Source organism: Taudactylus pleione, unplaced genomic scaffold (assembly GCF_031769625.1).
Source record: "Taudactylus pleione unplaced genomic scaffold, aTauple2 ptg000390l, whole genome shotgun sequence".
Taxonomy (NCBI): Eukaryota; Metazoa; Chordata; class Amphibia; order Anura; family Myobatrachidae; genus Taudactylus; species Taudactylus pleione.
Window position 1 is genome coordinate 131,683 of NW_028284791.1, and position 25,483 is coordinate 157,165.

Genomic DNA, 25,483 nt, shown 5'->3' on the forward strand with positions numbered 1-25,483 from the left:
CACATTAGAAGTGTAGGATGAGGCCCGATTTCCATCATTTTGAGAGGAGCTAGAAAAGTCACGTTCTGACGCTGGGCGGAAAAGTCTGTGCTCCTTCCCAACGCAGGGAATGGCGCTCGAAAGGCCACCACACATCAGAACGATATCGTTTCAACCAGCCAACTAGCTGGCTGGTTGGAATGATAATCGTCCTGTGTGTGGGAGCAAACGATTGTCAGCCGTTTGCTCCCACACGCTGAAAACGGCCAGAAACGGTCGTTTCAACTAGTTGCTGAAAATCAAACATGTTTGATTTTCAACAACTATCGTTCTAGTGTAGGGGGAACTTAAGGGGTATATCCAATTAGTCCCAGATTTTCAAGCTACAGCTGGCTATGCATGATCCAAATGAAATAATCTTGCGCTGCTTTTTTTGCTGTTAATAGCTGCGTCAATTATGTTGAAAAATGGGGAAATCTGTCTGTACCCTAAAAAACTGCAAATAAATATTAGAAAACATTATAAATCTCTAAGCAAAATATTTGGGGTTCTTAAAATGTTTGAAATGGCTGCTTTTTCCAGTTTTTTACAAAAATGTAAAGATATTATGGAAGGTAATGTCCCCCCCACAGCAAACAAATGCTCTAGTTAAATTAAAGTGTGCATTAAAATGTATGTAAGGTGCTTACTGAGTCATTTAAAGTCCCTTTCAAAAATGGTTTAAAAAAAACACCCTTTACTTCCACCAGCAATGTTTAAAACACCTGTCCTATCCATACAGCACCCCATACACCTGTCCTATCCATACAGCACCCCATACACCTGTCCTACCCATACAGCACCCCATACACCTGTCCTACCCATACAGCACCCCATACACCTGTCCTACCCATACAGCACCCCATACACCTGTCCCACCCATACAGCACCCCATACACCTGTCCTATCCATACAGCACCCCATACACCTGTCCTACCCATACAGCACCCCATACACCTGTCCTACCCATACAGCACCCCATACACCTGTCCTATCCATACAGCACCCATACACCTGTCCTATCCATACAGCACCCCATACACCTGTCCTATCCATACAGCACCCCATACACCTGTCCTATCCATACAGCACCCCACACACCTGTCCTATCCATACAGCACCCCTTATACCTGTCCTATCCGTATAGCACCCCATATACCTGTCATATCCATATAGCACCCCATATACCTTTCCTATCCATATAGCACCCCATACACCTGTCCTATCCATACAGCATTCCCATATACCTGCCTCTTCCATACAGCACCCCCATATACCTGCCCCCTCCATACAGCATTCCCATATACCTGTCCCATCCATGCAGCATTCCCATATACCTGTCCCATCCATACAGCAACCCCATATACCTGTCCCATCCATACAGCACCCCATATACCTGTCCCATCTGTACAGCACCTCCAAATACCTATCTTGTCTGCACAGCACCCCAAAATAACGGTCCCATCTGTACAGCACCCCCATATACTGGTCCCATCCGTACAGTACCCCCAAATACCTGTCTTGTCTGTACTGCACCCCCAAATAACGGTCCAGTCAATGCAGCACCCCATATACAGTCCCGTCTGTGCAGCACCCCATTTACCGATTCAATTTATGGAACATTCCCATTTACCTGTCTCATTCATACAGCACCTTCATATACCTGTCTTGTCTGTACAGCACCCCATATACTGGTCCTGTCCCTACAGCATCACCATATACCGGTCTCGTCTGTTCAGCACCCATGTACACCTGTCCCATCTGTACAGCAACCACTTACCCCTGTCCCACCCATACAGCAACTACATACCCCTGTCCCACCCACGGAGCACCTCCATACACATGTTCTGTCCATACAGCACCCCCATATACCTGTCCCACCCACGCAGCAGCTCCATACACATGTTCTGTCCATACAGTACCCCATATACCTGTCCCACATTTTTTAACCCATTACTCTGTACTTTGCAGAATATCACTCCAAAAATTACTTTTCCTTATTAGCCAAATTAAGCTAATTAAAAACTTCTTCTAATTGGCTAATTAATTAGAGGTGGGGTCCCAGGGGTTGTGAACCAAGTCCCAACATTTTTACCTTTTAAAGTAGGTATTTTCCCCAGCGTTGAACCTGCTCTGGGGCTTCAAGGTAAAGATAAAATTATTGGTATCTCCTATTCAAATGTACTATTGCTAAATTTGCGCTGCTAATTAAATTGCAAAATAACGCGATCGACCACATTAACGCTCAAATCGGGGTATCGAGGCTAATTTGATATCCACCTAAACAGGGCCAGAGTAGCCATCTGGCACTTATGGCAAATGCAAGGAGGGCTGGTGCTCTGATCGGCCGGTCCAGACTAAAGCCTGGCCGATCAGCAGCCACCTCCCGGTGCAGCACTCGGCCAGGATACTTAAAGACGGGCATATGCCGCAAGGCCACGTCCCTGTTGCCAGGGCTGATCTGGAGCCCCAGTCCATCCTGCACCTAAACGTGTCTCTTCCTCCCTTTCATATTATACATTTAATCTCATCCCGTAAAACAGTAACCTGCGCCCCCTTCCGTCCACCTACCGTCAGATTCTGCACCCGTTCCCCCCACAAATCCAGCCCTGATTGGCAACACTGGAACATTCGCGCAAATGAGGACGGGTGATGTAACACCACAGCCTCTGCACTCAAAATATAATTATACTTTGTAGCTAGTGAGTCAAAAAATGTTGTGGTGCTTCACGTCTGTGTCGTCAGCCGTCACATAGTGGTGGCGGCCATTTTGTGGGCGGAAGCAATAACTGTGACAAGGCAGCCTATCAGCTCACTAGGAATTAGTGACATCACTGGGGCAGGACACCTCTCTTGTGGTCCGAATCAGTAGACACGAGTATGTGCAGCTTAGCTCACTAGGGAGCAATGACGTCCCTCGTTCTTAGTAATACGATAAGGGACATCTCCGGGAACATGGGTTCAACTTCCACTGTGTGTCATTCCCTCTATAACCTGCAGGTGTCAGTGTTGCTATTACTGTCCATGCCCTCCAACTGCTGTGGATCCCAGCATGCACTGCTATAGTTTTAGCCTGCTGTTATATCAAAAAGGTGGCAGTGCATGCTGGGATGTGTAGTTCCACAGCAGCTGGAGGGCCAAGGTTGAAGACCCCTGATGTAGAGGGTTAGCCTGTGACCATAGAGGGTAGCCTGCACTTTGTAGTAACATACTAAAGAGGATAAACATAAGATATACCTAATACTGTGTATGTTTTCCTGGTCAGATAGTATACAATGTGCTGGTCTATTTAGTTTGACTCAGCATGTAAACTAATTTTGCTGATGGGTTTATGGTTCTGCTTCCAAATGACTATTTATTCTGCGCTGATGAATAGTTTTCCCTTTTATAACAAATAGATTTTGGCCACAGAGGCCCCTTGTAATCTGTGACCTGGCGCTGGCAGCCTCTCCCTCCTCTGCATGTTGTCCATGTAATAATACAGGTTCTGTCTGTCCTCTAATATTGTATCTATTCAGCCACCATTGTGTTCATGTCCTGGTGTTATAGCCGATTTCCTAGTCTTTGGTGTGGGATTAGCGGTCACTAATATCTAGGTGAGCTACACCTACGGCCCCATCCCTATTATCACATCAGTCATGTGACCACGAGGTAATGGCACCCTAATGTGCAGACGTGGCAGAGTGTTGTGACCTTGTCATACCCGCGGCTGAGACCTGCCCGTCCTGGTGGCTGCTGTACAGGTTCCTGTTACCCTCTCACTGTCCCATTACTCACCCTGTCGCCCTTGGTTTTCAAAATGTAATGTGTGTTAGGTGCCGCAGCCCCGGATCAACCCTGGCAGGTGTGGCGAGGCTGCGGCTGGGCGGTGTGTTAACTCCCGGTGCGTTGGTGGACTGAATACAAAGAGCTGCTGCTGCCAGGACATAGTCCAGCGCTGCATGCTGTCTGCTGGGGATCGGGAGTCTAGCTCCTAGCACTGCAGGACTGAGTGTCGTACACTGGGGGACCGAGAAAGCCGGCTCTCCCAATGGTACTAGGCGGTAGGCAAAGACCCGCCAGTTTCCTGTGCTGCAGGGCTTTGATTGGCTGCATGCTGGGGTGAACTAGAGCACTAAGAGGGGAAAGTAATTGCATCAATTCCCCCTGTTAACACCGCGTGTTCTGCGGTACTTTCGGCAGTAAGATGGTTATTATCCCAGCAGTGGGACTAATATTGCAAATGTATATATAATAAAATGTGTAATAAAATATTTTCTAGTGTTTTGGTGTATAAAAGCCTTGCGCTGCACAGCACTAGACACGGCCTGTATAGATGGTGCAGTGTATTTAAAGTTTTTATTTTTATTTTACAATGTATGACGGCCGACACCCTCCAGTCTTACGTCCTCTAGAGAAGACGTCCATGTTTCTGTCTCGACTGCCCGGCTGATACTTCAATTCACCCTTCTCAGGCGTATATCCTTTATATTCCCTGAATGTGGTACATTCTGATAAAAGACAAATAGACTTTGGACCTCATTCAGAGTCGGTCGCAAGCGCCGATGTGCTTGTAACCAACTCGATGGTTAGTCCTGTGCACGCGCAGCGGCCGCACTGCGCAAGCCCCGGAGCGACAGAGAAACTCTGTCGCTCCGGAGCTTGCTACCAAAGGGGTGGCTGTCGACGTTGATCGACAGATGTCTCCGTTTGGTAGGCAGGCCAGGGGGGGTGGTTTCCAAAATGGAGGCGTTCCTTTACGAACGCCTACCGTTTTGTGGGCGGCCGCACTGACATCAGTGATGTCAGTGGGAAGCTTCCTGCTCCATCACAGCAGAAAGCTCCCTGGGGCTTACGAGTGCCCAAACCCAACCTTAGGGTCTGGTCGTAAGCCCCGATGGTGATCACCATCGCGACCATCAACCTGGTCGGTCATTAAGCTGTGGGTGGTAACCCACAGCTTAACGATCGACAAGGAGGCGGTCGTTCAGGATGCAAGCGGCCGCCCTGATTCAACTAACGACCGCCTCTGAATGAGGTCCTTTGTCTCTTACGGATCCTGGGTTGTATTTTTCCATGCCACTCTGTGGACAACGTATCCCTCAAAGAGCCAGTGCGACATCTGAGCGGTCTAGCGAGAAGTACAGGGTCCGGACAGCTTGTCGCCACGCATCAATAATGCGATACGGTCGCTGCTTTACCTCCACTCCTTCAGGTGTATTTATTTCGTGCTCCTTCAGGTATATTAAGGCAGTGTGCCCTGGCAGGGAAGAAAACACATCCTGTTTATTGCAAAATAATTCTTTAGCTTCTTTTCGGTGTTCTGCTGACAAGATGTCCGCCAGCGGGACTTCTGTAGGGACAGGCGAACTAGAGCGGCCCCCCAAGAACCAGAAGGATGGCGGTTTCCAATTCTGCGCTGGAGTATAAATCAATCAGTACATATATTTTTTTTATACTGTAATCGCAAATAAGTTGCATTAGATACATGAATAAAATAAATATAACATAAGATATAAATAACAATAATAATCTTTTAAGAGCCAACCTGTAAAAGCTCGCTTATACACATCTAAATCAACAAATGCAAATTGTGGCTTGAATACAATGTAATAAGTAGCAGTATTGATTTGCAATTGTAGCAGCTTAAATTCAGTAGACTCTTTCTCTTGCTTAATTGCTCAGTCACAGGAAAGTGTGATTATAGATAAAGTCAGTTGTACTTAAAATGTACAAATGTCCGCACTCATAGCATAGGATGTAAAGATCTTTAGCAGGGCTAATATAGCCAGTAGTTACCTCCAGTGTACAGGCCACTAGTTTGCCTGGAACACAGGTGTCGAGAGTCCCGAGTAACCAGCAAAGGGTCTCAATCGGCCAGTTTGAGTGTCCTTTTTGCATGTCAGTATTACCCGTTCCTGTGCCCCGTGTTTGCGGCGTGTTTGTCCGTGACGGCCGACGTGCGTCTTGTTTGTAGGCAGGTGTAAATTGCAATACCACCGCCGCTGCCGGTTCCCGTCTTTTTCCAGGCTGATGCTAGTGGCAGTATTGCCGCCACTGCCGCTGGATCCGGAACAACCAAAGCCGCACAGACCGGAGGGGAATAGCAAAAATACCTGGAGCAACTACGCATTTCCGTCGCTCCTGTGACCTTTTTCAAGTTGACAACTCAGCTGAGTTGCTTTAACAGGCGCTGAGATTGTATTGTGAAAAACATCTGTATTGGATAGAAAGTCCCTGCAAACATTTTTGTCTGGCTGTAACCGGGCAGAGTGTTGCAGATTTCTTTCCTCCGATGTTAATTGCGCATAGGTTCCCTCTCCAAAGAGGACTGATGGTGCTTTTCCAATCTTCTCCCTTTTACGGGGTAGGGCCTTGGAGACTTTATAGTGGCGTTGTCTCTGTGGTTCCTTCAAGAGCTCAACAAATCCTGGGAAATTGCGTCCCAATATGATAGGATAGAGGAGCTTAAGACCAACCGTAGTGAACACCCCATAACTGCGCCCCTTTATGGTGAGACTCACTCGATCCATGAATTTCCAAAATACATGCACTAGTTCGCCTACCGGACAGGATGGTCTACGTGAACTGCAGACGAATGAGCATATGTATGTGCGGACATCACCGTGATCAAATGGTTATTTCTCCTTTACGGTTCCATTACTCCATCCACCCGGTATACATAGAAAATATATTCAGAAAAAAGTCTTCCATAGTGTAATACTATATTTATTACAAATAAATGGTATATAGTATCAAACAGACAAATTCTCAAAGAAAAAAAGGTGACCTCTCACCAAATATTATTGTCTACTGGATGGTAAAGTAGACAAAGCCATATGAACAGTTATCCCGGTGTATATTTGGGAAAGTTGAAAAACGTGAATTACTATACTATACTACACTATGAGAATATATTTTTTTTGTCTATTTGAGCTCCTATCAGATATACTTCTATCGGATATGCTTGGGTTGACTTGTGAAGAACATCAATCTGAAAACCCTTTAGGGCCGCAGGACTGAATTGGTGATTTTTTTCATTGATATAGCTGGTAGTTCTCGGCCATTCAGTAACCGTTTCCCACATTAATGGGGGTCTGGAATCCAGGAGTACTATCGTACAAAAAGCGGGGTAAGTAACGCCCATACTAGCAACCCCACACTCCATAGGCTGTTTTTCTGTGACAGTCCCAGCTTATATGACCTGGCTCTCCGCACTCATAGCAAACGACCCTGGCGTCTCCAGCTAGTGTTTCCTTGACGAGAGGTGACAGTCAGGGTCACAGGCCAATCTTAACAGGTCGCCTATTCCCTTGTTTATTTTCTGGCATCTTTGTCATTTCCTGCGGTCTCATAAATTCTGAGGTTCAGTGTGTATGACCCAGTGCCATCATCTCTACAATCTGAGCAGCAGTACAGTCTTCTGGCTGGAGCCAACTTTGTCCCTGTCTGGCGAGTTCTGCCACATGTTTGCGAATTGGGATCCCTGGTAGTAGGGCCCATTCGTGGAAGGGCTGCGCTTTCCCAGAAGGAGTGAGACCTGAACTAGCTAGAATGGCACTTTTAACTAGGTCATATTTCTCCGCATCAGCAGAGGACAAATCAGCATAGGCTTTCTGAGTATCACCAGTGATATAGGGGGCAAGTCTATCAGCCCAAGTATCTGCTGGCCACTTTAAGCACTATGTCACTATTTCAAATATCAGCAAATATGCCTCTGGGTCATCTGAAGCGGACATTTTCTTTAGATGCCCTGTAGTAGCTATTGTGCCCATTGACTGGGTCACTAATTGTAACATTTGCTCCTCTGTCTTTGATGGGAGGCTAGCAAATTTACTATAGTACGAAAAACTTCCTCCATTTTTACAGTGGGAGGTGTATGTAAGAACTTAGCAACTTTTAAATAAGAAGCCAGTTTACACAAATATATGTTTAGAAATGCACAGTCAGCTAATTTCAGCACAGCAGGGGCAAAACAGGTATTTTTTTCTTTCCAGCAATGAAGGGGTTAACCAGAACACAAGAGAAATTTTTTTTTCCCTTTCAGCAAGTCAGTGCTTAATTAAACCTCAATATGTGTGCCTTGCTCTGTTCAAACAACAGGTGAACTTAATTACACAGCATGCAAATACTAGCTGGTGAATGTACAAATCAGCATTTTAAGTTTTGTTTCTCTTATTTTATTTTCAATACAATATTATATATGAATATTAACAGTCAGATAAATCTATTGATCAAAAACAAGAAATAGAATATAAAAGCTATCACGAACAAAAATAAACATTGAAAACATGAACAATGCTAGATAAAATAAAACTTACTCCTATATTAAATTTTTTTTAAATTGTTAAATTACTATAAATGAAAAGCTGGGGGAGGAAGAAAGGTAATTTCTAATACTAATCAGCATTTGATATGTCTTAAAGCACCTTAGTAAGAAAAAAGATTAAAAGTAACTTTTTTTTTGAGTACACACACAGCTTTTCTTACAGTGCACAGCAAGTACATAGTGTCCTTAATATAACTTCGGTTTTGCTGGTTTGCCAACCATACTCGCATATACCGAACGTTCTGCCATGTTAGATCCTTTCCCACCTGGAAGCGTTCTGGCATTTGTGCTGCGCACTGCAGTGCAGTTCCCCATATGGGCGACCAAATGTAACATGGGGTGTAGAAATGAGGACTCACGACAGGCAGGCACTCTGTAAAGCAGTGTCTTTAATAGCAGCAGACACTGCACTTTAGCATACATAGGCTTAGGCCTGGACACACAGGCATATAACACAAATAAACAACTGAAAGTAAATGTCCCAGCACTCCCAGTGCTTAGTAGTCAGTTTGCTGCAATGGCCTGAAGCTACAATCTACCATGCTCTTTTAGCACAGCCAATCATCAGTCCCTGTCACTACAAGACTTTGGCCTACTAAACTGGCCGCTTGCCGGCTTCAGTGCAGAGATGAGCTGCAGCTGGGCCTGTGCGACTATGAAAACCTGGAGCACCACACCTTCACTGCTACTGCAGAAAGCACAGGCTCTAGCCTCCCTTGGAGGGAGCTGATCCCATAGGAATGTGGGGAATTCAGATGAGAGACAACCCCTCTCACCACAGTATGTAACCACTTAACCATTTATTTCCCCAAAAACCGCTCTGAAATTGTCGTTTTTTTTCATGATTGAATTCAAGAACATCCATTTAAAGTTATCCAACATGGATTTCTGAAAAATATTTTTTCTTTTTGTTTGAAACACAGTATAACATTAAAAGTAGAAATGTTCATGGTATACTGTAGTGATGACCATAGACTGCTGTAGCATCAATCGCTGATGCTTTCAAACCATCTCTAAATAACCATCGATGTTTCAACAATCAATGGTTGAGTTTTGCATTAAATCGATTTTTGTGATGCATCAAAAAATCGATAGTAATGATCGGGACTGACTAGGAGAAAGAGTGACCACTATGGTGGCCATTGGAGGAATATCCATCGATAGTTACCATTAATCACTGTAATGTTTCTTGTTCACCTATTAGTTCTATGTACTATGTAAGGCGCTGCGGAACACTTGTGGCACCATATAAATAAAGGATAATATTAATAATAATTAATGTGTTCATCGGTGACTGCAATCGATGGCACACAAACCAACTATGGTTAACCATCAATGGTTTGCACCTCTCAATGGCCACTGCTGCTGGATGCATGGCGGGCTGTGGGCCAATAATAACCAGGGGCAGGGCAAAGCTCTGACTCATGAATTAAAAAATAAATCCTCTCCCACTTGCCATCGATGGTCAACCATTGGCTCTCTGCCATCGATGGCAAAATTATTTAACATCCGGTGGCCACCATTGATGTTTTGAAAACATTGATGGTCAACCCTGCCCTAGTGACTACTATTTTATGTAGTGAGTGGTGGCAGCTTGATTTTCCCTAGCAGCTACTCCTCTGTAGGCCCCGGGTACAGTGACGGCCTACTTGTTTGCCCTGTGGCTGCTTCTCTCTGCAGCCGCCGGGTACAATGAGGGGGCAGGCACCGCTGGCTGCACTTCCCCGGCGGCTGCTTCTTCATGCAGCCACTGGGTACAATGAGGGGGCAGGCGCCTCTGGCCACTTGTTTCCACGGCGGCTGAGTCTCTCTGCAGCCGCCGGGTGGGGGGTGCCGCCGGGCTGCGCGATCACTGCTGGGCACATTGATCTGGACAAGCTAGGAGAGGAGTCATAGATGGACAGGGGACCGGGAGGTCCCACTGACACTGGCGGCTGCTGGAAGATAATCTTCCAGTAGCCGCCCCCGGGGCGTTTCTGACTGGTTGCTCCAGATGCTGCCATATCGGGGAAAGCCCAGCCTAGTGTGGTTGCATCTGATGCGACCATGCCAGGTAAGTGGTTAAAGCGGAAATGCACTAAAGCTGGTCCTGGAAGTGCATGGGGGATCCGGAGCACCTAGTGGGCTGCTGGGTTCTCCAGCCCTATCTCCAGGAAAGCAGAATGCCTTTCTCTGCAGCCTCATGCCTGAAAGTGGCATGAGGGGGTACAGAGAGAACTGGCCAATGCAGCCAGCTAATTATTTTCTTGCAGCTACAAAGAGCTCTGTGGCCAGGAGACTGCTGGCTGAGGATCTTGTCTGCTTTATCCTTGAGCACAGATTTGGTTAGCAGAGGTGGCAAGGTCCCCAAGCACTATGCTGGAAATAAGTATTTGAGGGATCCATTTCCCCCCTCCAGACATGCCTGCACCTGGGAGGCGATTACCTCTTTAGGTGGCCTCAGATGACCAACCACTGCCCACTGTCCATAAGGGACATTGTTAAATGTGTAAATATACAGTCATGTCCAGCACATGCACTTAGCTTGATTGTTTAAAGGACTCAGGACTTTACCCCCTGTGGTATTGTGTATTGAAACCACGTGCTCTAAAAAGAGTGAATTCTGTGAACATCAGGAAGGATTGTACGTCAGTAACGTCTGTGTGCTGTGATACCCCCAATCATCATTTTCCAAAGTGAATTGTCTTTTTCAAGACATTGAGCGATAAACATCTTGCCTTTTTAAGACGTCACATCTACTTGTTTCCTGTGACCAACAGAATAGCGCAAACAGCTGTTCTGGCTAAAGTCCTCTGCCAGCTACCCTGCAGAGACTGGTCTATGGTGAGGGACCAGTGGGAATTAGCTGACACTATCCAGGAACAGTTACAGCAGTGCGGCTCCAGGTGCTGGCGTAGCAAGTTTGGGAGAAGTAGATCCTGGTGCCAGCCTGGGTAGAAGTAAGTGGTTCCAATTGCCAATAGTAGGAGCTAGGTGGTGGCAGAAAGTTACCCACCCATGGTGGAGTCGGTAACAGGTGGTAGCTAACAGTAAGATGGAAAACCTAATACTCCAAGATCCAGTGGGATAAAAAAATAATCTGTGATCACCTGGCAGAGGAAGGTCACCGGTTACTGATGGCATATAGAGACAGTTTATTTTTCAGCATCGTTGTGTGGGAGCGTTATACTACCATCAACGGAACTGTACCCTGTGGCCACAATATGGTGGTGACACAGCAGAGACATTATTGGGTGTATTCTATTATTCGTTAATGCCGCAGGTTGTCCACTTTCTCTGGCACCTCATGACCACCAAGATCAAAGCTTTTTTCTCTCAACCCCTCAGAGGTGGATAGGAAAGTCAGTGTTTTTAGATTGCGTAATTATCTGTGATGTGCGATTGACACATCCCCCTTTATAAAGTATTGTTGTAGTAATAATTTCCATTCAGCCTACTTTTGGCTTCTGCATATATAATAACTCCTGCTGCTGTCTGACCCGGCGTCATGTTGGATCTCCTGTTGCCAGGGGTATATCCTGAGTTGGGGATCTATGGCTAGTCGGCCTCTTACATTTCCTCCATGACTGTAAGTGCACAGCCGACCATAATCCAGCGCTGCGTCCTATGCTGCTGTCTCTCTGATTCACTGCCCAACACCATTATATCTGCCAGTGCTGGGACTGCTAGTCCGGTATATGGGGCAGGATGAGCTGCTTCCTCAGAGGACAGTCGTTACAGGTGCGGGTGCTTTCACAAATATTCCTTGGACAGGTTGAGATAACATATAAACCTGTCCAGTGAATGTGGGCATCTGTCTTAACAACTGTCCCAGAATGATTCTACATGTCTATATCTCTGTACTGTCCCATTCTCCTTGGTGTTTTCCCCTTATAGCCTGTGAGGGGAGGAGACAGATTCAGCGACTTTCTAGTAGTGTAATTTGAAAGATGGCTGCTTCCATGGTGAGGGGAGGAGGCAGATTCAGTAACATTCTAGTAGTGTAATAAGAAAGATGGCTGCTTCCATGGTGAGGGGAGGAGACAGATTCAGCCACATTCTAGTAGTGTAATAAGAAAGATGGCTGCTTCCATGGTGAGGGGAGGAGGCAGATTCAGCAACATTCTAGTAGTGTAATAAGAAAGATGGCTGCTTCCATGGTGAGGGGAGGAGACAGATTCAGCAACATTCTAGTAGTGTAATAAGAAAGCTGGCTGCTTCCATGGTGAGGGGCGGAGACAGATTCAGCAACATTCTAGTTGTGTAATAAGAAAGATGGCTGCTTCCATGGTGAGGGGAGGAGACAGATTCAGCAACATTCTAGTAGTGTAATAAGAAAGATGGCTGCTTCCATGGTGAGGGGAGGAGACAGATTCAGCAACATTCTAGTAGTGTAATAAGAAAGATGGCTGCTTCCATGGTGAGGGGAGGAGGCAGATTCAGCAACATTCTAGTAGTGTAATAAGAAAGATGGCTGCATACATGGTGAGGGAGGAGACAGATTCAGCCACATTCTAGTAGTGTAATAAGAAAGATGGCTGCTTCCATGGTGAGGGGAGGAGACAGATTTAGCAACATTCTAGTAGTGTAATAAGAAAGATGGCTGCTTCCATGGTGAGTGGAGGAGACAGATTCAGCAACATTCTAGTAGTGTAATAAGAAAGCTGGCTGCTTCCATGGTGAGGGGCGGAGACAGATTCAGCAACATTCTAGTTGTGTAATAAGAAAGATGGCTGCTTCCATGGTGAGGGGAGGAGACAGATTCAGCAACATTCTAGTAGTGTAATAAGAAAGATGGCTGCTTCCATGGTGAGGGGAGGAGACAGATTCAGCAACATTCTAGTAGTGTAATAAGAAAGATGGCTGCTTCCATGATGAGGGGAGGAGACAGATTCAGCAAAGTTCTAGTACTGTAATAAGAAAGATGGCTGCATACATGGTGAGGGGAGGAGACAGATTCAGCAACATTCTAGTAGTGTAATAAGAAAGATGGCTGCTTCCATGGTGAGGGGAGGAGACAGATTCAGCAACATTCTAGTAGTGTAATAAGAAAGCTGGCTGCTTCCATGGTGAGGGGCGGAGACAGATTCAGCAACATTCTAGTTGTGTAATAAGAAAGATGGCTGCTTCCATGGTGAGGGGAGGAGACAGATTCAGCAACATTCTAGTAGTGTAATAAGAAAGATGGCTGCTTCCATGGTGAGGGGAGGAGACAGATTCAGCAACATTCTAGTAGTGTAATAAGAAAGATGGCTGCTTCCATGATGAGGGGAGGAGACAGATTCAGCAAAGTTCTAGTACTGTAATAAGAAAGATGGCTGCATACATGGTGAGGGGAGGAGACAGATTCAGCAACATTCTAGTAGTGTAATAAGAAAGATGGCTGCTTCCATGGTGAGGGGAGGAGACAGATTCAGCAACATTCTAGTAGTGTAATAAGAAAGATGGCTGCTTCCATGGTATGGGGAGGAGACAGATTCAGCCACATTTTAGTGTTGTAATAAGAAAGATGGCTGCTTCCATGGTATGGGGAGGAGACAGATTCAGCAACATTCTAGTAGAGTAATAAGAAAGATGGCTGCCTCCATGGTGAGGGGAGGAGACAGATTCAGCAACATTCTAGTAGAGTAATAAGAAAGATGGCTGCTTCCATGGTGAGGGGAGGAGACAGATTCAGCAACATTCTAGTAGTGTAATAAGAAAGATGGCTGCTTCCATGATGAGGGGAGGAGACAGATTCAGCAACGTTCTAGTACTGTAATAAGAAAGATGGCTGCATACATGGGGAGGGAGGAGACAGATTCAGCCACATTCTAGTAGTGTAATAAGAAAGATGGCTGCTTCCATGGTGAGAGGAGGAGACAGATTTAGCAACATTCTAGTAGTGTAATAAGAAAGATGGCTGCTTCCATGGTGAGGGGAGGAGACAGATTCAGCAACATTCTAGTAGTGTAATAAGAAAGCTGGCTGCTTCCATGGTGAGGGGCGGAGACAGATTCAGCAACATTCTAGTTGTGTAATAAGAAAGATGGCTGCTTCCATGGTGAGGGGAGGAGACAGATTCAGCAACATTCTAGTAGTGTAATAAGAAAGATGGCTGCTTCCATGGTGAGGGGAGGAGACAGATTCAGCAACATTCTAGTAGTGTAATAAGAAAGATGGCTGCTTCCATGGTGAGGGGAGGAGGCAGATTCAGCAACATTCTAGTAGTGTAATAAGAAAGATGGCTGCATACATGGTGAGGGAGGAGACAGATTCAGCCACATTCTAGTAGTGTAATAAGAAAGATGGCTGCTTCCATGGTGAGGGGAGGAGACAGATTTAGCAACATTCTAGTAGTGTAATAAGAAAGATGGCTGCTTCCATGGTGAGAGGAGGAGACAGATTCAGCAACATTCTAGTAGTGTAATAAGAAAGCTGGCTGCTTCCATGGTGAGGGGCGGAGACAGATTCAGCAACATTCTAGTTGTGTAATAAGAAAGATGGCTGCTTCCATGGTGAGGGGAGGAGACAGATTCAGCAACATTCTAGTAGTGTAATAAGAAAGATGGCTGCTTCCATGGTGAGGGGAGGAGACAGATTCAGCAACATTCTAGTAGTGTAATAAGAAAGATGGCTGCTTCCATGATGAGGGGAGGAGACAGATTCAGCAAAGTTCTAGTACTGTAATAAGAAAGATGGCTGCATACATGGTGAGGGGAGGAGACAGATTCAGCAACATTCTAGTAGTGTAATAAGAAAGATGGCTGCTTCCATGGTGAGGGGAGGAGACAGATTCAGCAACATTCTAGTAGTGTAATAAGAAAGATGGCTGCTTCCATGGTATGGGGAGGAGACAGATTCAGCCACATTTTAGTGTTGTAATAAGAAAGATGGCTGCTTCCATGGTATGGGGAGGAGACAGATTCAGCAACATTCTAGTAGAGTAATAAGAAAGATGGCTGCCTCCATGGTGAGGGGAGGAGACAGATTCAGCAACATTCTAGTAGTGTAATAAGAAAGATGGCTGCTTCCATGATGAGGGGAGGAGACAGATTCAGCAACGTTCTAGTAGTGTAATAAGAAAGATGGCTGCATACATGGTGAGGGGAGGAGGCAGATTCAGCAACATTCTAGTAGTGTAATAAGAAAGATGGCTGCTTCCATGATGAGGGGAGGAGACAGATTCAGCAACATTCTAGTAGTGTAATAAGAAAGATGGCTGCATACATGGTGAGGGGAGGAGACAGATTCAGCAACATTCTAGTAGTGTAATAAGAAAGATGGCTGCATACATGGTGAGGGGAGGAGACAGATTCAGCAACATTCTAGTAGTGTAATAAGAAAGATGGCTGCTTCCATGGTGAGGGGAGGAGACAGATTCAGCAACATTCTAGTAGAGCAGTGGTTCTCAAACTCGGTCCTCAGGAAACCACACAGTTCACGTTTTGCAGGTCACCCAGCAGGTGCACAGGTGTAGTCATTACTCACTGACACTTTTTAAAGGTCCACAGGTGGAGCTAAATATTTCACTTGATTCAGTGTGGAGACATGGAAAACATGCACTGTTTGGGGTCCTGAGGACCGAGTTTGAGGACCTGTGTAGTAGAGTAATAAGAAAGATGGCTGCTTCCATGGTGAGGGGAGAAGACAGATTCAGCAATATTCTAGTAGGGTAATAAGAAAGATGGCTGCTTCCATGGTGTTGGTACGGAGTGACAATAGTCTATTTATATTTGATATACGCACATAACCTTGGCAGTTGTCTAGAATTGTCTAGTTATGTGGGAATGACAGGGTTAACTTATAAGTAACAGTTGTACATGGTGCTGAATACATTCCATAGTATCTGATATCTGTATGATACATATGTATAACTATGCTGAGTTTATTGCACATGATGCAGCGACCCATCCGCTGATGTATAGAGGGTTTATCTTAGTACTTTTGTCCCCAACAGGTCCGCACGCCTCCTCGCACTATCCTGAGAAGACGCATCAGTGCTCGGAGTGTCAGCAATGTTTCCCTAATCATTCAGCCCTCGTCACCCACCTGCAAACCCATAGCGCCAGAAATCTGTATACATGCTCGGTTTGCGGAGTGCATTTCAGCTCCAAAATAAGATTTACCGCCCACCAGCGATTTCACACCGAGGACAAACTGTTTCACTGCTCTTACTGTGGGAAATCCTTTCATCAGAGGTCAGGTCTCCTGTCACATAAGAGGACTCACACCGGGGAGAGGCCGTTTTCCTGCCAGGAGTGCGGGAGATGTTTTACCAGACGGTTTTCCCTTAATACCCACCAGCGAATTCACTCTGGCGAGAAGCCGTTTCAGTGCACAGAATGCAGCAAATGCTTTGTTACGAGATCCAGACTTGCCAAGCATCGGCGCACTCACACCGGGGAGAGGCCGTTTTCATGCCTGGTGTGCGGGAAATGTTTTACGGCCAGATCTGCTCTCGTCATGCATCAGCGACTTCACACCGGGGAGAAACCATTTCAGTGCATGGAATGCACCAAGTGCTTTGTCCAGAGGTGTGACCTTGTCAAGCATCAGCGCACTCACACCGGTGACAAGCCGTTTTCATGCATGGAATGCGGCAAGTGCTTTGCCCAGACATGCAGTCTTGTCCGACATCGGCGCACTCACACCGGGGAGCGGCCATTCGTGTGTTCTCAGTGCGGCCGCTGCTTTTCTGACAGCTCAAATTTTGTGCAACACCAGAGAGGTCACACCGGCCTAGGTGACTAAACTGCCCGTCACATACATAATAAGGAAAACAAAAAATTGGACTTCCTTTCCCGACAAATGTTTTTAAGGTCCAGGGCTACGTATTCTGGTCCTCAGCCCTCAGTCACAGTTGGATACAGTGAAATCATACCTTGAATTACTTCTTGGTTGTGTTATATTGGCTATGAGTAAAATTACATTGTAACTGTTTTTTATTTTTACTTCTGTGACTCGTGTGAGTGAATGTGTTGGTTACTTTTGGTTTATCATCCCGTATGGATAGTACAAAGTGTAGGATGAGGCCCGATTTCCACCATTTGAGAGGAGCTAGAAAAGTCACGTCTTCTTGCTGAGCAGAAAAGTCTGTGCTCCATCCCAACGCAGGGAATGACGCACTAAGGGGTATATCCAATTAGCCCCAGATTTATACAGCTACAGGTGGCTATGCATGATCCAATTGAAAAAAAATCTTGCGCTGCAATTTTTTGCTTTTAATAGCTGCGTCAATTATTTTGAAAAATGGGGAAATCTTGGGCCTGATTCAGAGCCGGACACTCTGACAAGAGCGCTCGCTCTGAATCAGGGCCGTCCTACCTATTATTGGAGCGGCCTCCTGGCCGCTCGCATAGCTGTGGGTGACCACCCACAGCTTATGCGAGCGGCCAAAAAGATGGTCGCGATGGTCAAGACCATCTCGGCCATCGGGCTTGCGACGAGACCCTGCGGTAGGGTCTCGCTGCCGCAAGCCCAGGAGTGCTTTTGGCTCTATCAGAGCCAAAATCACTCCCACTGACATCACTAGTGATGTCAGTGGGGCCGGCCCCAGACGGTAGGCGTTCCCATGGGAACGCCTCCGTCTGGGCAGCCATGCCCCCGGCACGCCCACCAAAGGTGCGAGACCCATAGCGATGGCTTGGCCGTCGCTATTCAGGTCTCGCGCATGCCCACGACAGAGCTCCCTCCGTCTTGCGCATGCGCACTAGGACAACATCGACCCGCTTACGAGCGCTCAGCACTCGCGAGCGGGTCTGAATCAGGCCCTCTGTCTGTACCCTAAAAAACTGCAAATAAATATTGGATAACATAAATCTAATCAAAATATTTGGGGTTCTTAAAATGTTTCTTTTTCCAGTTTTTTACAAAAATTATAAAAAATAAGTTGTTGTTTTTTTCACCCCAGCAAATAAATGCTCTAGTTAAATGTAAGTGTGCATTAAAATGTATGTAAGGTGATTTTGGAGTCATTTAAAGTCACTTTCAAAAATTGTTTAAAAAAACACCCGTTACTCCCACCAGCAATATTTAAAACACCTGTCCTATCATACAGCACCCCATACACCTGTCCCATCCATACAGCACCCCCATATACCTGTCCTACCCATACAGCACCCCATATAGCTGTCCTATCCATACAGCATCCCGGTATTCCTGCCCCATCCATACAGCACCCCCATATACCTGTCCCATCCATACAGCACCTCATATACCTGTCCCATCCATACAGCACCCCCATATACCTGTCCTACCCATACAGCACCCCATACACCTGTCCTATTCATGCAGCACCCCATATAGCTGTCCCACCCATACAGCACCCCATATACCTGTCCTACCCATACAACACCCCATATACCTGTCCCATCCATACAGCACCCCATATACCTGACCCACCATACAGCACCCCATATACCTGTCCTATCATACAGCACCCCATATACCTGTCCTACCCATACAGCACCCCCATATACCTGTCCTACCCATACAGCACCCCCATATTCCTGTCCCATCCATACAGCACCCCCATATACCTGTCCCACCCATACAGCATCCCTATATAGACCCCCATATTCTTGTTCCATGCATGCAGCACCCCAATACCCCCAACCATCAATAGAGTACCCCATATACTTGTTCCGTCTGTACAGCACCTCCAAATACATATCGTGCCTGTACAGCACCCCAAATAACTGTCAGATCTGTACAGCACCCCCATATACTGCTCCCATCTGAACAGCACTTCCAAATACCTGTCTTGTCTGTACTGCACCCCCAAATAACGGTCCCTTCAATGCAGCACCCCCAAATACCGGTCTTCTCCGCGCAGCAACCCCATTTACCTATTCCATTTACGAAGCACTGTCCCGTCCATACAGCACCCACGCAGCACCTCCATACACATGTTCTGTCCATACAGCCCCCACATATACCTGTCCCACCCACAAAGCACCTCCATACACATGTTCTGTCCACACAGCACCCCCATATACCTGTCCCACATTTTTTAACCCATTACTCTGCACTTTGCAGAATATCATCCCAAAAATGACTTTTCATTACTAGCCAAATTAAGCTAATTAAAAACTTCTAATTTTCTAATTCACAGATTCTCAAACTCGTTCCTCAGGACCCCAAACAGTGCATGTTTTCCATGTCTCCTCACAGAATCACAAGTGAAATAATTAGCTCCACCTGTGGACCTTTTAAAATATGTCAGTGAGTAATGATTACACCTGTGCACCTGCTGGGTGACCTGCAAAACGTGACTTGTGTGGGGTCCTGAGGACCGAGTTTGAGAACCACTGGGCTAATTAATCATTTGAGGTGGGGTCCCAGGGGTTCTGAACCAAGGACCTCATTCAGAGTCTCTCGCTCGCTGCCCGATGGTTTGCGTACGTGTATGCGCACACTTCGTTCTGCGCGAACTACTCTGTGCAATCCCAGCCTGCTCGCTCGCCCAGCAAAGATAGCCCAGTGAAATGAGTGACAGGAGAGGCCGATTGTGGGTGGTAACAGGGGCAGGACACTAATAACGGGGGAGTGGAGGTGCGAACGCAGGCGTTTCAACGCCGTTTTAGAGGCCTGCATAATTAACTGCCAGCGTCATAGTACACGTCACATCCCTGTTTTTTACACTGAAGTCCTCGCAGTGCTTGCGGTAGGGTAAGGCAACCACAAGCGCTGCGATCGCTTCCGATTGTCCTCGATGTACCAATGTTTTAATACACTTCCTGTGCGATTGAGCGTACGCTGGCCGCTCACTAAGACATGGTGGGCGTGCTTATGCCTTGGCGAGCGATCGCTTCCCGTGGCGTCACTTTGACAAATTTGCATACGCTGGGGGCGAGCGATCGCATCTAGCGAGAGACTCTGAGTGAGGTCCCAAGTCCCAACATTTTTACCTTTTAAAGTAGGTATTTTCCCCAGCGTTGAACCTGCTCTGGGGCTTCAAGGAAAATAAAAAATTATTGGTATCTCCTATTCAAATGTACAGTTGCTAAATTTGCGCAGCTAATTGGATTGCAAAAAAATGCGACCGACCACGTTAACTCTCAAATCGGGGTAACGAGGCTAATATGATATCCACCTAAACAGGGCCAGAGTAGCCATCTGGCTCTAATGGCAAATGCAAGGAGGGCTGGTGCCCTGATGGGCCGGTCCAGACTAAAGCCTGGCCGATCAGCAGCCACCTCCCGGTGCAGCCCTCGGCCAGGATACTGAAAGACGGGCATATTCCGCAAGGCCACGTCCCTGTTGCCAGGGCTGATCTGGAGCCCCAGTCCATCCTGCACCTAAACGTGTCTCTTCCTCCCTTTCATATTATACATTTAATCTCATCCCGTAAAACAGTAACCTGCGCCTCCTTCCGTCCACCTACGGTCAGATACTGCACCCGCCCCCCCCCCCCCCCCTCCCACAAATCCAGGCCTGATTGGCAACACTGGAACATTTGCGCAAATGAGGACGGGTGATGTACCACCACAGCCTCTGCACTCAGGGCCTGATTCAGAGCCGGACGCTATTTGCGCTCCCTCGTTCAGAAAAAGGGTCCGGCTATTTAAATTGAGCGCTCGCTCTTTGCGGTCTGTTGACGCCTCTATGTCTGAGCGAGCGAACGAAACTTGTGCTCGCTATTTTGTAAAGACGCCCCCTGGCCGCTCGCATCATACGTCATCTCCGCTATTTATTTGATTAATCGAGTACATCGAAAGGCATCTGAACTGCTCGCAGTGCTTGTGGTAGCATTTTCCTACCGCTATCATGCGAGCAGTTCAGGCTAATAGACAACCAAGTGACGTGGTCGATGACGCTGCTTTGTTAATTATGCACACCCTTAAAACGCTCGTTTTGACCATTTGGCACGCCTGCATTCGGATCTCCACTCCCCGTTTTCAAGCATCTTCCCCTGTTACCACCCACAAACGCCTATCCTGTCACTCAAATTAGCAGGCACTCGCTATTTGGCGAGCGCTCGATTTCCGATCGCACTGACTGGTTGGCGCATGCGCATTATGACCCAAACGCATGCGCAGATGTGCGAACATCGCTCAGAGCGAACGAGCGGCCGCTTACGAGCGGCTCTGAATCAGGCCCACAGTCTGTTGTGAAACAATAAATATAATTAATATAATAAATAGCTAGTGAGTCAAAAGAAAATTATGTTTTGGGGCTTCACTTATTCGTGTGTCCGCAGCCGTCACATAGTGGTGGCAGCCATTTTGTGGGCAGAAGCAATAACTGTGACAATGCAGCCTATCAGGTCACTAGGAATTAGTGACATCACTGGGGCAGGACACTTATCTTGTGGTCCGAATTAGTAGACATGAGAGTGCCTAGGGAGCAATGATGTCTCTCGTTCCTAGTAATGCAAAGGGGTATCTTCGGGAAAATGGGCTCAGCTTTCACTGTGTGTCATTCCCTCTATAACCTGCAGGTGTCAGTGTTGCTATCACTGCCCATGTAGAGGGTTAGCCTGTGACCATAGAGCAGGGATGGGGAACCTCTGGCCCGGGGGCTGTATAAGGCCCCCCGAATCATTTGGTCTGGCCCTCTGAGCTTTTTTCTGCTAGCCTCATCTGGCTAGTGAGGTGCCTAGAATGGCATCCTGCAGCCAGAATCTATGCAGCAATGCCACCTGGAGCATCCTTAGGACGCTTCAGACGGTCACACCGCTGCCCTAAAGGTGGCCATACACGGTGAGATTCACAAGTTGGTCAGATCAGTTGTACGATTTCCCTTTCCCTTGAAAATTCTTCTCTTCAGATACAGGACGATTTGTATTTAAAATGCAACTATTTCACATAAGACCGTACGATTTGATCAATCACATCACATAATGTGTGTCAATTCCTACACGATCAGTTGAGATCATCTAACCTGCGATCCAACTAGACGACGGCGGGGACGCTCATCGGGGTCGCAGAAGACTCAAAATACAACTATTTTCAAATGATTGGTCTGTCCAACCTGTAGAAACTGCCCAAATCGTGTGATCAATCGTCCCGTATATGGCCAGCATTACAGCTCCCCGGAGCATCCTCAGGATGATCCGGGCATTGCTGTAATCACTGGCGATTGTGGCCTGGCCCGCATGAGAATTTACACGGAGGGGGCGTGGCCTGCACCAGGCCCGCAAATAATGTTATATATATCAAAATGGCCCTCGGCAGAAAAAAGGTAGATAGACCTAACACTATGCATGTTTTCCTGGTCAGATAGTATGCAATGTACTGTTCTATTTCCTTTAACTCAGCATGTAAACTAATTATGTTGATGGGTTTTTGGTTCTGCTTCCAAATTACTATTTAATCTGCGCTGATGAATTGTTTTCCCTAATACAGGTTCTGTCTGTCCTCCTTCCAATATTGTAACTATTCAGCCGCCATTGTGTTCATGCCCAGGCGTTGTAGCTGATTTCCTAGTCTTTGGTGTGGGATTAGCGGTTACTAATATCTAGGTAAGCTACACCTACGGCCCCATCCCTATTATCACGTCAGTCATGTGACTACGAGGTAATGGCACCCTAATGTGCAGACGTGGCAGAGAGTTGTGGCCTTGTCATACCCGCGGCTGGGACCTGCCCGTCCTGGTGGCTGCTGTACAGGTTCCTGTTACCCTCTCACTGTCCCATTACACACACTGCCTTCTCCATACCATGGTATAAATGGTAGTGTGGCACCCACGCATATTTAAAATGGCGGCTACGCATTGAAGGGGACAACCCTTGTCCTGCAACGACATCTTTAAATTGCCCAATCAGCATTACATGCTATTTTTTTAATTATTTGCCAGGCGCCGTGTTTTTGTATGTTAGGTGCTGTAGCCCCGGTTCACCCCCCGGTGGCTGTGGCAAGGCTGCAGCTTGCACTTTAACTTCCGGTGTGCACCTGGTCGGACTGAATACAAAGAGCCGCTGCTACCAGACACAATCCAGGCCTGCGTGCCGACTAGTGGGGATCAGGAGCCTAAGTCCTGGTGCCTCAGAAATGCATGACTGAGTGACGTAAACTGGGGGACCAAGAAAGCCGGCTCCCAGTGAGGCTAGGCTGAGGAAAAAGACCATTGTTGGGACCATTGTCTCTGGCTGCAAGGCTATGAGGGGCTGCTTACTGGGGTAACTGGATTTTGCAATGTATTTTAGATTGTATATTTTACAACGTACGTATTTAAAGAGGAAATGCACTTACCCTTGTCCCTGGGGTCCAGGGGGGATCCGGAGTACTCTGTGGGCTGCTGGGTCCACACATCCTCCTCCTCCAGGAAAACTGAATGCCTTCCTCTGCAGCCTCATGCCTGAAAGTGGTATGAGGGGGTACAGCGAGAACCGGCCAATGCAATCAGATAATTATTTTCTTGAAGTTACAAAGAGCTTCCACTCTGTGGCCAGGAGGCTACTGGCTGGATATCTTGTCTCCTTGTCCCTGACACCCATATTCGGTTAGGGGAGGTGGCAAGGTCCACCAAGTAAAATCCTGGAAGTAAGTTTTTGAGGGAACCATTCCCCTCCTCCAGACTTGCCGGGTCCTGTGAGGCGATTATCTCTTTAGGTGGTCTCAGAGGAGTGACCACTCCCCACTGACGATAAGGGACATTGTTAAATGTGTGCATATACAGTACATGCACTTAGCTTGATTGGTTAAGGGACCTTACCCCCTGTGGTATTGTGTATTGAAACCAGATAAAAGACGAGCCTGCGTGCTCTGAAAAGTGTGTATTTGAACATCAGGAAGGATTGTACTTTTGTAACATCTGTGTGCTGTGATAACCCCAATCATCATCTACAATGGGAATTTCATTTTTCAAGACATTGAGCGATCAACATCTTGCCTTTAAGGTGTCACATATACTTGTATCCTGTGACCGACAGAATAGCGCAAACCGCTGTTCCGTTCTTTGGCTGTTCAAGATTGAGTCCAGTGTCTCCAAGCTAAAGCCCTCTGCCAGCTACCCTGCAGAGACTGGTCCATGGTGAGGGACCAGTGGGAATTAGCTGGCACTATCCGGGGACAGTTACAGCAGTGCGGTTCCAGGTGCTGGCGTAGCATCCTGGGAGAAGTGGTTCCAGGTGCCAGTGTAGGATCCTGGAGGTGGCAGCGAGTTACCCACCCATGGTGCAGTGGGTGGAGTCAGTAACTAGTGGTAAGACGGAATCCCTAATTCGCCAAGATCCAGAGGGATCAACAAATAATCTGTGATCACCTGGCAGAGCGAGGTCATCCGGTTTCAGATAGTATATAGGGACAGGTTATTTTATTTAGCATCGCTGTGTGGGAGCGTGATATCACCAGCAATGGAACAGCACCATGATGCCAAAGTATGGTGGTGACATAGCAGGAAGAGACATTATCAGTCGCACCAATAGCCGCCTCGGTCCCAGATGAAGGGGGTGTGGCCAACTCAAGGGAGGCGGGGCCATGCCCCCTTAGGGGAGAAAATTTTTGTAGTGCTGCTTCTATGGAGAGGGGCACTGTGAGCCCCTCAGCCTGGCGCATCCAGTAGGGGGCGATCGCTCCCCCCCGCAGGCATAGGAGACTGCTGCAGCTGCTGCTTAATGTTCGCTAAGCTGCTGTGATGTAAGAGGGGGGGCGTTGGGCTCCTCCAGCAAGCCTGGGCCAGAGTAATTAGTAGCCCCCCCCCCCCTATCGGCACCCCTGGACATTATTGGGGTATTCTATTATCAGACAATGCTGCAATTTGCCAGCTTTCTCTGGCACTTTGTGACCACCAAGAATTAATATTTTTTCTCATCTCCACAGAGGAGCGTAGTTGACGAATGATTAAAACCCCCTCCCCCCTAATACGTATTGTCAGGGGAATAACTTCCACTAAACTTACTGGCCCTGATTCAGAGCCGGACGCTCTGACCAAGCGCTTGCTCTGAATCAGGGCCGTCCCTCCTACCTTTTGGAGCGGCCTCCTGGCCGCTCGCATAGCTGTGGGTGACCACACACAGCTATAGCGAGCGGCCAAAATGATGGTCGCGATGGTCAAGACCATCCTGACCATCGAGCTTGCGACGAGACCCTTGCGGTAGGGTATCGCTGCCGCAAGCCCTGGAGTGCTTTTGGCTCTATCAGAGCCATGAGAATGCCTCCGTCTGGGCAGCCACGCCCACGGCACGCCCACCAAAGGGGGCATGCTGTCAATCACCATCGACAGCACGCCCCCTTTGGTGTAAGACCCATAACG

The 25,483-nt window shown here is 47.2% G+C and overlaps 2 protein-coding genes across 2 annotated transcripts in view; both read left to right on the forward strand.

Annotated features, from left to right (window-relative positions):
• Positions 1 to 25,483, forward strand: part of LOC148507602 (uncharacterized) — a 103,320-nt gene that overhangs the window by 66,759 nt on the left and 11,078 nt on the right. The gene's annotated exons all lie outside the window — the stretch shown is intronic.
• LOC148507603 (uncharacterized) lies at positions 16,154 to 17,227 on the forward strand. Its single transcript, XM_088445835.1, has one exon. The coding sequence runs from the start codon at positions 16,154 to 16,156 to the stop codon at positions 17,036 to 17,038; it is 885 nt and encodes a 294-aa protein (XP_088301961.1). The 3' UTR covers positions 17,039 to 17,227.

Bases quoted from the DNA above. Each gene is read 5' to 3' on its own strand.
- LOC148507603 (XM_088445835.1), top strand. From the start codon at position 16,154: ATGTATAACTATGCTGAGTTTATTGCACATGATGCAGCGACCCATCCG.